General features: G+C 37.7%; 1 protein-coding gene across 4 annotated transcripts in view; it reads right to left on the reverse strand.

Moving 5' to 3' along the window:
- Window positions 1–390: 390 nt before the first annotated feature.
- The window catches only part of eeig1a (estrogen-induced osteoclastogenesis regulator 1a), a 33,889-nt gene continuing 19,280 nt past the window's right edge, over window positions 391–14,999 (reverse strand). For 2 of the 4 annotated variants that reach the window (XR_013195697.1, XR_013195698.1), the window contains exons 3-13: window positions 11,941–12,061; window positions 11,654–11,683; window positions 9,123–9,239; window positions 6,612–6,658; window positions 6,360–6,484; window positions 5,715–5,816; window positions 4,471–4,639; window positions 3,856–3,977; window positions 2,790–2,859; window positions 2,494–2,699; window positions 391–1,770 (exon numbers count right to left, since the gene is read on the reverse strand). Coding sequence is in view for 2 of the 4 variants with exons in the window: in XM_077206890.1 (XP_077063005.1) it covers window positions 2,654–2,699; window positions 2,790–2,859; window positions 3,856–3,977; window positions 4,471–4,639; window positions 5,715–5,816; window positions 6,360–6,484; window positions 6,612–6,658; window positions 9,123–9,239; window positions 11,654–11,683; window positions 11,941–12,061 (949 nt within the window). In the remaining 2 variants the exon portion in view is untranslated. Of the gene's footprint in view, window positions 2,700–2,789; window positions 2,860–3,855; window positions 3,978–4,470; window positions 4,640–5,714; window positions 5,817–6,359; window positions 6,485–6,611; window positions 6,659–9,122; window positions 9,240–11,653; window positions 11,684–11,940; window positions 12,062–14,999 lie in introns of all 4 variants that reach the window. The other 2 variants (XM_077206890.1, XM_077206891.1) reach the window with 1 other exon arrangement.

The following is a 14,999-nucleotide window of genomic DNA, read 5'->3' on the forward strand; positions in this document are numbered from 1 at the left end:
TATTATACTGATTTCTGAAGGATCATGTGACACTGAAGACTGGAGTAATGATGCTGAAAATTCAGATTTAATCACAGGATATAAATTTAGTTTGACTATTTATTCAGATAGAAGACTATTATTTTAAATTGTGATAATATTTCACAATATTTCAGTGTTTTTGATCAAATAAACTCAGCCTTGGTGAGCACAAGAGACTTCTTTTTAAAAATATTTAACCCCAAACTTTTAAATGGTAATGTAAATCAACTCGTTACACAATATTTAATAACCAAAAGGACTTTTTTTTTTACCTTTTAGAGAGACCTTCTGTTAATCAGACTCTGCTAATTAGTGAAAATATGGAAGATTAATATATCGCATCCATAATGACATGACAACAAAACAGAATGGGTGAAAGAGTTTCTTAAAATTTATTGATTAAAATCACATTTGAGATTCACAAAAATAGTGCGCTACATATAGAACTACAAGTGAATTTCATTGAAATTACAGACATTTATTAAGTTATAGGTCTATTTTATTTTATTAATATAGCATTAAAACGTTAGCTTATTTGCAAGAGATATGAAGGGCTTGTGCATTTTGTGCTCTCTAACCTGCTTAACAGTTACAGAACATGTAAAGATCTCAGCGTTTGGTGCTGAACGGATGAACGTCATTCTGCTTGGAAGATCCAAAGTTGAACCTGCATATTATTTAGTGCTTGTGATCGTGCTTTACCAGGCCAGCATGCTGAAGCGCTATCATTTATGTGAGTGTATTCTCATTAGAATAAACGAGAACGGTTTAAAAGCTTAAAAAAACAATAAAAAAAATAACCCATGTGCTTCGAATTCAGGTTTCGACAAGCACTCAGTTCATACGAGCAGCACCGAAAGAGTCGATCAGTTGATCAAGTGCACTAGAGAAACACAAAACACACTTAGTCTTCAATAAAAGCATCTGTCTTACTGCAAAACTCCGGCACAATTTGTCTCGAGGGATTTTTAGTGAAGGAAAATAACCAGCCAGCTGGTCCTGTACTGGGAAAATGAGTCCGTGAGCTCAGTTTAATGATTTCAAGAGCAGATGAAACTCACTTTAATAGTGACAGTAAAGACAAACTACTGTACATGAACCAGCAGTGACGGATGATTATGATATTGTGAATATCAAACAGCCACTGACTGCATTGAGAGTGATACTAAACATTAATATCAGAACACATTGAGACTTCCAGTAAACATGCTCTTACTGAAGTTGTACACTGCAAAAACTGACTTTCTTACTCAGTATTTGTGCATTTTTTCCAGCACAAATATCTTAACATTCTTAAATCAAGATGCATTTACTGGAGAAGCTTAAAATATTAAGTCTTGTTTACTGAGAAATGTGTCAAAATGAAGTGAGTTTGTGCTTAAAACAAGAACAAATATGTGCCAGTCGGGTCAGAGAAATAAACTTAATTCAAAGTGATAAGATAATATTTCAGATTTTTTTTCTCATTGTAAGCATAAACTAATTTCATTTTGATACATATTTCATTAATCAAGACTTATTATTCTAAGTTATTTAGCTTTTCCAGTAAATGTATCTTGATTTAAGAATGTTTAGATATTTGTGCTGGAAAACAAGACAAAAAAAAAACCTGAGTATAAAAGTCATTTCTTGCAGTGTATTTAGAAATATTATGTATTTTGTAATTAGTTGTAATCAGTTTGGGGGTATTTGGGCGTACAAGCGAATGTCATGAAGTCTTTCACGAAACGTCATATTTCATCCCAGAATCTGAAAAAAAGACTATAATTAGTACCATTAAGACTTTATTCTTTATGATTAAGCAGATTACCTCAAATATCTTGTAATGCAATATATATATATCAAATGTATTAGTACATCAAGGTAGAATTTGTTGTACTGCCTATGCATTCAACCTAACTGAAAATATATATTGCAATACAATGAAAAACAGTTAAAAAAATTACAAAAATGCTCAATTATCATTGAGATTACCATCCAAAAATATCTTAATGATCCTAAAATAGTAATTTTCTTTGTGGAAAATACAATTTCTTGTCCTTTTGATTTTGAGGTACTACGTGACCTGGACATGTTTTCATGAGATTGTCCTGTAAAGTGCATTAAACTGGTTTTTATAACACTAGAATCTGTAGGGAGGGAGTTTTGTGCTGCACAGCAACACAGAAAGACAAGAGACGAGACGAGACGAGACGAGACGAGACATCCAGTGGGTCAGAGAGCATCTCTGTTCCTTTCATAGCATTCAGACCCGCTGATACTCCAGGAAAAGCCCACGTCACGCATCACAGGCCTTAAAGAGCCCGTTCATGTCAAAACTTAGTGTTCGGTGCAAATTATAAACGTGTCATCAGACTCTCAAACATAAACGCACACTTACAGATGTGTAAACTCAAGACAAAGACACAGACCAGACAAATCACATGTAAAAGCAGCTGTAAGTACACAACACACATGCAGTCGGTGAAAAACCTTGTAATGTGTCCAGTGCAGTGGTTTGGATCTGGCATCTGCAGTGGTTTGGCACTTTTTATTTTTTAAGAAAATGAAAATGCAGGAGGTGATTTGAATAGATCAAGAGAGTTTGTGTGATTTTTCCAGTGCCAAAACAGGACACACACTGGGAATAAATCTAATGGCTTTCAATGACGACTGGCTCATACACACCGGCAGAGACCCTGCGAACACAATACAGAGTTTGATCAGTATGTTTTGTGTTTTTGCTGCAGCAGAACGAACCCAGTTCCGGTGTGTTTGTGTTGAATCACCTGTTTGCCAGCTGGATCCCGCTCAGCGCTGTGGTTCCGTCTCGGCTCACAAACAGCCTCAGGTTACTGTCTGAACACAGAACAGAGGAGTGAGTGTGTGACGACAACACACTGCTGTTCACACCTGGAGCTAACACACGTCTCACACGCATCTGCTGCCAGCGCTTGTAAATGGATTTTGTCGACATTTTATTACATTAAAAATAAATAACATGCGCATAAATGCAATAAAAATGTACATACAATAATGGAACTAATTTTTTCAAATCTACAAAAAACTATTTTATATATTGATTGCAGATTTGCATTGAGTTTTATTTGCATTTTATTTACAGTTTTGATGCAGGTAAATGAATAATAAATTCTAATATGTTAATATATAATTAAGATTATAATTTATTTAACACACACACACACACACACACCCTCACTCACTAATTAACGTGCACACACACTTACACACTCACTCACAAATATATATATATATATATATATATATATATATATATATATATATATATATATAAATACAGTATATACAGATTTGTATATTATATACCTGCATCAAAACTGAAGAATACAAGTCAAGAATACAAGAAAAACTCAATGCAAATCAACAATAAATCATTTTATATATTTATTACATATTTGTATTGACTTCTGTTTTTTATGGTCAAGTTTTGATGTAGATAAATAAATAAATAATAGATTAATGAATAAATTCTAATAATATGTTAATATATAATTATGACTTGTATATTATTATCAGACTTGTATATTATGATTTATTTACCTCCATCAAAAGTGAAGGATCAGTTTTTAAATAAAGAATAATATAAGATGGAAACAAAGAAATGAAAACCGATCCAAATATGCAATGGTAATCATTTTATTAAATCACATTTATTTATAAAAAATTGAACAGGTAGTTTCCTTTTAAAGTCGGACTTAGCTGGCAAAATGCAACGCCTTTGTTTTTATTGGTGCTGAGCAGCCATGAGTGTTTCTACTACAATTGTAAAATACATCCCTGATCAGCCGAGACGAAGGCATCTGAAACTCTCACCTTCATTGTTACTGCTGTCAGAGAAGTTCTGGCTCTGGACGATCTTCTCCACGATGTCGTCTGCGTCTATGCGCGTGTCGTTGACCCAGGTCGGGTGATCCTCCACCGAATCTTGTTTCCTCCTGGAATAAACAGATGGAAATACTAGTTACATTTACTGCCGGACTTTCAAGTGGAGTACATACATCAGTGTGTCGCTGCAGGTTTATATATGCAGGTAAATAATTATTAAATAATATTAAATATTTTCAATATTTGATTATACATAACAATATCATATTATTTAATAATAATAAAAAAATTTTTATTTTAAATTTTCCACTATATATATTATTTTATATATAATTATTATATTTATTATTTATAATTATTTATATATATATATAGATATATATAGAAATATATGAATGCCAGACATTTATGTTTACATTTAAAAATACATTTAATCATTTAGCAGACGCTTGTATCCAAAGCGACTTACAAAAGACGAGAACAATAGAAGCAATTAAACTAGAAATAGGATAACTATATGCAAGTGCTGTGACCCTTCCCAGTTTAGTTTAACACAGTGTAAGAATGCATATCCCACTTCAGGCCCAGCTGGCGTGGGCGTACCGTGGAGGTCTGTTGGAGGGTAAGATGGGCCGCGGGGGTCGTGGAGGCCGGTCGGGACGGGTGTCGCTCTCAGAAGGGACGTCTGTGCTCACGCTGCTGCCGGTAGATGCGTTTCTGCGATGGGTCAAATCAGACAGACTGGAGGAGCAGGAGTGTTCGGTGCTGTAGCCTGCGCACACACACACACACACACACATTTACATTTAGCCGACGCGTTTATCCAAAGCGACCTACAAATGAGGAGAGCAGTTAGAAGTAATCAAACTAACAATAGGACAACACAAACACACACACACACACACACACATCATGCACCACTTCAACCTCCATATGAAAAGTTAAAAAAGTTACTGTGAATAGTAAACCATGAAAACATGCATTTGAGCTTCTAACAGAATAAAGTTCGGCCAATGGCTTTTTTGTGGATTCAAAGTCGTAGTCGAGTGCAAGTTTGTTTGATGATGCTTTAGGAGAGTCAGGAAATGTTTAACTTCACCTTGTTTTAAATGATAAATGTTGACAATTACAAGTTACAGAGAAAGAATATCAATCAGATGACAGCAAATAAACAATGAGAAAGTGATAACACAATAACAATGTACAATACAATAAGGTTTCATTTGTTAACAAGAAATAATTCTAAAGTATTTATTAATTTTAGTTCATGTTACTTTCAACATTTACTAATATGTTATTAAATCCAAAAGAGTATCTATTAATGTTATTAATGAACCTGAGCTGGCATGAAACAACTGTAACAAAACAAATGTATTGCTCATTATTAGTTCATGTTAGTTGATGCATTAATCTTATTGTAAAGCATTACAGAGAAAGTACTAAAAACAAATCCGTGAAACAATATGATAAAATATGCATGAAAAGAAATTATCTCTTTGACAATGTTGTTTCTGGAAGGACATCATCATCCTCATCACTCAAAATCATGTCTGAAAATAAACTTAAATGCAAAGCTGGTCCTGTTGTAGCAAACACAGACATTGCAGCAATAATTATCTTCAGGAGAACACAAACACACTGACGCTGATGAGATTCATGAGTGTGTTTTTGCACTCCTGAAGAGTCGGTGGGAGTATGTTAGAAAAACATTCCCACACAATAGCAGCGTGTGGGAAGAGCAGGGACCTAAAGCATGGAAAAAAAGACAGGATGCTGTAGGCACACTTCCTGAATCAGCAACAGAAAAAGAAAACGTGCAGAGTTCACTGACACACACACACACACACCTGATAGTTTGCTTTGCTGACTGGCATAACTTGAGTTGCGCGAATGACCTGTGTGAAACGATTCATCAGGACTCTGACTCCGATCCACCTCATCAGGAAGAGCTGAAGAAAACAAAAAAGACAAGGCAAAATTAAGTCAAGTCACATTTATTTCTATAGCGCTTTATACAATACTGATTGTTTTAAAGGAGCTTCACAGTAATTAACAAGAAAATAACGATGTTAATGTTGCAAAAAAGCGTCATTAGTTCAACAATAATAACAGTGTGAATGTTGATTAGTTATGAAAAGAACTCAGTTCAACAGAAGATAATAATGTCATCGAGACGTCAGTCAGTGTTGATTCAGATTAGTTCAATAGTGCAGATTTCATCAAATGAAATGAAAAAAAGCTTAATTAGGCATAATAGGACCCCATTAATCATCTTTTAAACCCACAATAAACTACTGAAAATTAACAATAATACCACAAACAAAAGAGTATAAACATGAGAACATGATGATAAATCATCTTAGAGTACCAAATAAATATGTAATTTCACTTTTAACTGAACTGCTTATTTATTAATCATATTGCTCCTGACAAATAAATCACTCTCATATCATTTCTGTTGTGAAATACACCTTTAATAACGTGACTTTTACCAGATCCGAGGATAGAGGGCCTGTGTTTACTGAGCAGAACGTCAGTGGTTCCTTCTCCTTTACAGTCCAGCTGCAGGGAAGAGTCTCGACCCGACACAGATATACATTTGGCTGAGCTCGGTGCTCTGATTATACAAAAACAAATTTCAGACACTCACTAAATCAGTCGAACTCATTATTACTTGTTGTATGGTCATCTATAAGCCTGAAGGGGGCGACAGAGCCCACATTACAGTGAAAAGTGACACTCACGTTTTAAAACACGGATCTCCAGATAAGAGGGTCATTCCAATGGTCACCTTCATTTGGACAGGAAATAACATATTTGATTTTTACAGATCAATTTAACATTAAGGAATATGCTTGCTCAGGTAGGTAACTTTTGTAAACAAATATTTGTTAAAACTGTCATTATGTCCTGACAGTAGAATATGAGACAGATAATCTGAAAATATCAAGCTCCTCTGGCTCCTCCCTGTGGTTCTATTGCCATTTGCAGAAATACACCGCTCCGGGTCAGAAACAACCAATCAGAGCCAGGAGGAATGTCTTAGCAGTGTCAATCACACTCGTGTACGCATTGATCACCCCTCTCTTGCACAGCGCGAGCGCATACCGTCGTTCGTGACTCTCCTGTTCGAACTCGTTCATCCAAATGAATGTATTTTTTTTGAGTCATTTTGTTCATTCAACAAACGAAATGACTCGAAAAAAGATTTGTTCATTTTGCATTACAGAACAGAGCAAGGCGAGCATTTGTGCTTATGAAACTTAAAGTTTTTTATTTATTTTTGAAATGACCGATCGTTTCGCTAGACAAGACCCTTATTCATCGTCTGGTACCGTTTAAAGCCCTTTGAAGCTGCACTGAAACTATTTGGTCCTTGAAACGTTTGTGTCCCATTGAAGTCCATTATATGGAGAGAAAAGAAAGAAAGACATGGACATCTTGGATGACATGGGGGAGGAGCTGTGGAGGGAGGAGCTGTGGAGGGAGGAGCTGTGGAGGGAGGAGCTGTGGGGGAGGAGCTGTGGGGGAGGAGCTGTGGAGGGAGGAGCTGTGGGGGAGGAGCTGTGGAGGGAGGAGCTGTGGGGGAGGAGCTGTGGAGGGAGGAGCTGTGGGGGAGGAGCTGTGGAGGGAGGAGCTGTGGGGGAGGAGCTGTGGGGGAGGAGCTGTGGAGGGAGGAGCTGTGGGGGAGGAGCTGTGGAGGGAGGAGCTGTGGGGCAGGAGCTGTGGAGGGAGGAGCTGTGGAGGGAGGAGCTGTGGGGGAGGAGCTGTGGGGGAGGAGCTGTGGAGGGAGGAGCTGTGGAGGGAGGAGCTGTGGGGGAGGAGCTGTGGGGGAGGAGCTGTGGAGGGAGGAGCTGTGGAGGGAGGAGCTGTGGGGGAGGAGCTGTGGAGGGAGGAGCTGTGGGGGAGGAGCTGTGGAGGGAGAAGCTGTGGGGGAGGAGCTGTGGAGGGAGGAGCTGTGGAGGGAGGAGCTGTGGGGGAGGAGCTGTGGGGGAGGAGCTGTGGAGGGAGGAGCTGTGGGGGAGGAGCTGTGGAGGGAGGAGCTGTGGAGGGAGGAGCTGTGGGGGAGGAGCTGTGGGGGAGGAGCTGTGGGGGAGGAGCTGTGGAGGGAGGAGATGTGGGGGAGGAGCTGTGGGGGAGGAGCTGTGGAGGGAGGAGCTGTGGGGGAAGGAGCTATGGAGGGAGGAGCTGTGGGGGAGGAGCTGTTGAGGGAGGAGCTGTGGGGGAGGAGCTGTGGAGGGAGGAGCTGTGGGGGAGGAGCTGTGGAGGGAGGGCTGAAGCGCAGCAGAGAGCAAGGGGGTTGGACCTGCAAGTTGTGCTTGTTCAAATTTTCAGGCTAAGTCAACATTTTCTCAAAACTCCCTACTGCAGCTTTAACTTGCAACTTTGGCTTCAATTCAATATTTGTGGAGCAAGATGGAGTTCGGTTTCAGGAATATTGCATAACCACGAGTCACGGCTAATAAATCTTATAGGAGAGAGCAGAAATGTGCAAGCAATCACAAAACATGTTTACAAACACAGTGTTATCGATTTCTCTTCTGTGCTTAATTTTAAAAGTGTTTAGTTAGCCTTCTCTCTTATTTATTTATTTTACTTCAATTTCTTACATTTCTGTCTACTGTCCCTTGTATTTGCACCCCTGTTGGCTTGATTTAAAAATGTTGTTTTTTGATTTAAAGGTCCCATATTGTCAAAACTGAAATTTCCTGGCTGTGTTAGTGATAACAGAGGTCTCGGCTCTATGAAACTACCATATAAGTTTCAAAACAGTCGATCCCCAGACAAATACACACAGCCTGCATAAAGTAGCTTTGCCTTTTCACAAGCTGTTGTGACTTCCGTATATTTGTGATGTCAGAACCACTCAGTCACCAATGGTGGGTCACTCAGAAAACAACAGGCCAATCAGAAGAGAGGCTCTTGAATATTAAGTAGACAGGCCAAAATCGACCTGTTCTCGGCAGAGCTCCTGAGAAAGGAGCAGTAAAAATATATATATATATGGTTTTTGGTACTTATACCGCAAAAATATATTCCTAAGGACATCAAAACATAAATTAAAACTTCAGAAAGTTGTACAATATGGGACCTTTAATTAAATAATTAATTTATGTATTTGTTATCCTTGTTGCAATTATTGACACTTGTAATTTGATCTCTTTGTGTATACCTGTTAGAAAATATTGTTTCTAATAAGGAAGAATTAAAAAAAAAGAATGATGCAGTCCGCCGGCCCCAGTTTGACCTCTGACCTTCAGGATGGAGTTGTCCTGGCGTGTGTTCTTGGTGTCATATCCCTCCAGAAGACAGCAGCGGGCGGTGGAGCCTGAACCAGCAAACTCTGCCATGTTCAGATCAGCAAAGCCCAGCTGTGAAGATCACACACACACACACACACACACACACACAGACACGGTTGACATTCGCTTTTGTTTATAAGCACAGGATTCCCATCATGTCACGGCACATGATTATAGTTTGGCAGTGGTATAGAGCATATGGTGCACTTCAGCCTTGTTCTGCTGTGAACTCCCTCCTGCTCTTTCTCAGCCAAACAGTTTGTTGAACATTTGCCTTTTCATAACTAATATGATTATAAGATTGAACTGTGAAACAGGAGAATACCGAATCCGTCCATACTGGAATATCACAGTGATGACTAAATGAATCATGTGTTTTCCAGATAATGTGACAGAAAACACAAAATATTCTACTTCCTCTGTAAGATTTTTTTGTTTTTGAAAGATGTCTCTTCTGCTCACCAAGGCTGCATTTATTTGATCAAAAATACAGTAAAAATAGAAATAATGTGAAATATTATTTCAATTTAAAACAGCTGTTTTCTATGTGAATACATAGTAAAATGTCATTTATTCCTGTGATCAAAGCTGAACTTTCAACATCATTACTGATCATGTGACAGTCTTCAGTGTCACATGATCCTTCAGAAATGAATCTAATATGCTGATTTGCTGCTTAAGAAACATTTATTGATTATTATCAATGTTGAAAACAGTTAATATGTTTGTGGAAACCTTGAACCATTTATTTCAGGATTCTTCAACGAATAGAACCACAATCATTTGTGACATTATAAATGTCTTTACTGTGACTTCTTTATCAAATTAATGCATCCTTGCTTGATAAAGGTATTAACTTTTTTCCTTTTTTTTTTAATCTGTAGGATTGTTTCCATTTTCTGTATTATTGTGCAACTGTTAAAAGTCTCATGCGAGTCTAAACTTATAAATGCCTGGTTCAATTAACATACACTTTCTCAACTAGAGCAACTTACAGCACATTCATTAAGTTGATACTTTGACACCAATGAAATGGCACTGAGCTTTAAGTGAATGTTTAGAAGAGGGCTGATGATTAAACATCCTGTTGACTTATTGTCAGGTCTCTGGATCCCCCAGGGTTCATTTCCCTGAACACCTACTGCTACCAGATGCATGTATTTAAAGAGCCCTTCACGAGTATTTTTAGATCAGGGAAATCCAAACTTAGCCCTTCTGCAGGGAAAACACAAGGAAAGGTCGATTAACTGCTGAAGAATGAAACGTTCCCCACCTCTGTGTGCTATCTAGAGCACGTTTATGAGTAACGCAGGTCCGGCCACGACTTTGAATGGTCTTTTATGTGAGCAGTAATTAGCAATGCTCATGTAAGATAAGCGTCACATGCCTGAAGACTGCGGTCAAATGATCATGGCATCATAATGAGCGTGTAAATCTTGTGACAAACCAGACAAATGTGTTTACAGCATGGTGAGGTTAGTGACTCCTGTACACAATAATGCTGTAAAATGCTGTGATATGATGATGTAAGACTCCAACTACACCTTGTAAAGGTCCTTTCATATTGGACAGCATGAAAAATATCAACTAGATTTATTTGAGATTTGAATGGGGATAATGAGGACAAAACTGAGCATATTTCAACTCAAGGGTCCAATGACCAATGAAAATAGAAGAAAGGCATTTCCAGTATTTCGTCAATTTGATTTGACATTTTACTGCTTGATTTCAAATTGACACAGCACTTTATAGACCCTTTATTAAAATAATTTTTATTATTTTTTATTTCATTCATTTTTGGAGCATTTTAATGAGTACGAGTACACAAGTGCATAATGAGGCCTGATACCGACACTGGTATTAGTGCATCCCAAATATAAACTACTGTGTTGGTATGATTTTTTAATGTTTTAAGGAAGTTTCTTCTGCTTACCAAGGCTACACTGATTTGATTAAAAGTACAGGAAAAACAGTAAAATTGTGAAATATTATTACAATTTAAAGAAAGGTTTTCAACGTTCATATATGTTAAAATTTTAATTTATTCCTGTGATGAAAGCTGAATTTTCAGCATCATTACTCCAGTCTTCAGTGTCACATGATCCTTCAGAAATCATTCTAATATGATGATTTGCTGCTCAAGAAACATTTCTGATTATTATCAATGTTGAAAACAGTTGTGCTGTTTCATGATTTTGTGGAAATTTTATAACATTATAAATGTCTTTACTGTCACTTTTGATCCATTTAATGCATCCTTGCTGAATAAAAGTATTCATTTCTTTCTTTCAAAAAAGTAGTGTACCCACAGCAAAGTCTTTATCTCATGTGAGTGAACGTCATTTTAAAGAGATTTCACAAAAGTACTATTCATTCTTCAAGAACAAATTGTTTTTGTGAACCTTTGAATGTTAAATCGCACAGTCTTAGTTCTATATATAAATGTAGAGAAAGGAAAGATGTGGATGCTTTCACTCACTCACCTTTGAATATGCTTTTCCTCCTTTGAGTTCCTGTAATGAAAACAGGAAGAGTGTGAAGTTCAGTGACGGGACAGTCAGACGCACTGAACGCCATCGATGTTTATCCCGACATACCTAAACACAACCTCACCCAAACACACTCTTCATAAGCAACACTTCAAGCTGACAACATGTGATCGCCTTTAATTTTAGTTCCAACTCAAACTCTGCATGCTTTCCGGCCAAAAGTCATGCGGGAGTTAAGACCTCAGATTTAACGAGACCGATCCTTGACCAATTCATCCTACCTTCCTCACAGAGACGCGACACACACAGGGGTCCAGAACGCCCGTATTGGGGTTGGCGCTCATTTTGCATACAAAGGAGAACCTCTTCCTCCACCGAACGGCGTTCTCGTGGACTTCTTCCCTGTGGGCGAGAGAACAAAGATTCAGGACTGTTATTTCAGACACACACTCAAGTCGGATCCAGACCGAACGGTGATGATATGTTGATGTTGGTTGTGACATCGACTCTCTGCTAATGTTTCAAGCTGTGGGTCTGTTTGTAATGGCTGGTCTTGTGGTAAAGGGTTCGAGGCCGCTCGCAACTGAAAACGATCCAGAGCTTCAAAGGCAAGGAATTGGGATCAATCAAACCTCACAGTCCTAAACTACACCGAAGGGAATAGTTTCGATATAAAAGCGGCAAGCCTTTCTGAATTGTTTAGCTATAATGTGAAGGATATTCACATGATATTATATTACATGTGGTCAATGATTGACACAACGCTGCCAGTTTCATTCATCGAAATAATTCTTTACTGAAACTATTTTAGTTTTCATTTAGCCAAAAAATTAAACCGTTTACTTAATAACACATTTATCAAATTGATTTAATAATTAACATTCAAATAAAAGCCGAGTTACATGTAGACATTTACAATGTACATAACGCAGTTTTTAAATCAACTATTTAAGTAAATATGATTCTACTCCAATTCGTTGTTGAAATATAAACATTTAAACGGTGGCTGTAATAAAAACTTGTTTTACATTATCCATTAAATACATATACATAAAATAATGAAGGCATCAATAACATATGCATTTATTTATTAAGTAAATTTTTTAGCTAGCTTTTTAACGAGTTTATGGTCTAATAAATGTCTTTTCTGAGGTAAATGTAACGTTAGGTGACATGTTGCTTGTTTTACTGGATTGGTTAAAGACTCTCAGACTTGAATAAGGTGGACTCGAACCCAACATACCCAACAATATACACACAAACTCATGATTGTCTTTGTTGAGAATGTAAAGAGAACCATGAACAAACAGTACCGAATATTCATGAGCTTCTGACCATCTGCTATGCAAATATATGTCTAAAAATATGATTCAGAAAACCGCAAAGGCAGGCTATCAGATGGCTTTGAATTAGAAATGTTACATTAATGTTAACAGTATGCAAATGCCCAGCAACTGCATAGCAACGTGTTCACACTAGAAACAATGCCATCTAAATCCAAGTTTGAGTGGATTTGCTAGCAGCTGGACAAAATAAACCTGCTGAATGATATTAAAACTGTATGTCATCATGGATTCGGTGAATATAATAATCACACATCTGAGTTTCAGGACAGAACCAGAGCAGACATCTCCCTCTACGAAACGTTCAATGTGGCTTACCGCCAACGCCAGCATCTGTTCCTAATCCTTCTTCACACTCACACACACACACACACACACACACACACACACACACACACACACACACACACACACACACACACACACACACACACACACACACACACACACACACACACACACACACACACACACACACACACACACACTTCATACCGCACTAAGGAGTGGCATTAGTGTGTAACTAATGTTCATGTTTCATGGTCTGGGACTAAAACAAACTGCATACATGTTTGCTTACACTCACATACGTTTGTCTAATCAGGCACACCACAAACTTTAAAGCAAATTAAATAGACTAACCCAAACCATAACCCAGTGTTTGTGTCTCAGAGAGCCTTTGGCATTTAATACCTCAAACATACTTAAAAGCATTTTTAAAACGTGTTTGTGCTGAAGAAACTTTACGTGTGTGTGTGTGTGTGTGTGTGTGTGTGTGTGTGTGTGTGTGTGTGTGTGTGTGTGTGTGTGTGTGTGTGTGCGTGTGCGTGTGCGTGTGCGTGTGTGTGCGTGTGCGTGTGTGTGTGTGAGTGTGTAAAAAAAGGTAATATTTGTAAATTTTTTGTAGTATTATTTTTCATACTAGTGTTCAAAAGTTTTGCAAATCTATAAGATTTTTTTTAGGGCTGCACGATATGGGGAAAATGTCATATTGCGATTATTGAGGTCTATATTGCGTTTGCGATATAATAAACAAATGGTTTCAGAGTCAACTTGTTTGGTTCTCAAGGAAAATGCACACACAGATTAGTGATAATGCTGAAATGTGTATTTCTCAACTCAAACTAGCAACAACAACATCTACTTATTATTTATGAAGCACTATTGAAACAGGCAATAAACGCGTTCAGGGTCATCAGAGGGTTTAGTATTGTCCGGTTCTTCTGTTATCAGAGCCGGTGGGGTTTATTCTCCCCCTCCTAACCCAACACATTCTTCCACAGCATTCCTGGGACCGTGGCACTTTGTTCAATCACTCTAGTAACTACAATTACATCGTCTCAACATTAGCAGTGACGGAACAGAGGAGGAAGGAGAAGAGTTTATAAGAGAAAGTAAGCAACCACCCACAACATATTGAGCAACAAGTTTTGCATGCACAATCACCACTTCTTAACGAATTACTGCTCTAAATTCTGATCATCAATGCAACCAAAAGCTGCACATCACATCTTCAAAGCAACAATCTTATAATAAATAGTCTCACAAACAACAACACAACAGGCTTTGTGCGTCCTTGCGTTTTCTCCTTTCACGCCCTCGGCTCGACTCTCTCCCACGCCGGCCAAAGGCAAACCCAATCAAGCGCTCCTGAATGGACCAATTGTTGGGAGACTCGGGACAATTTAGAGCGTACAAAAGATCCATGAGCGAGATTCATGTGGAATAAATATGCATTAGATGCTCGCCAGGAAGACTGGCAGGAGAGAAGAATTACAGCCAGGTGTAAGATTCACAAAGACACATTTACTGAATCAGTAAATTATCAATGGCAAATAAAGACAAGATTAAAAAAAAGAATACAAATATTTTAAACATAAAGCCACAACATTTGTACAATGTTTGTCATTTTTGCAATGTATTTTTTTATATTTTTTTTATTGATCCTTATATATATATATATATATATATATATATATATATATATATATATATAT

Source organism: Siphateles boraxobius, unplaced genomic scaffold (assembly GCF_051911475.1).
Source record: "Siphateles boraxobius isolate OS27281-9 unplaced genomic scaffold, OSU_SipBor_1 57, whole genome shotgun sequence".
NCBI lineage: Eukaryota > Metazoa > Chordata > Actinopteri > Cypriniformes > Leuciscidae > Siphateles > Siphateles boraxobius.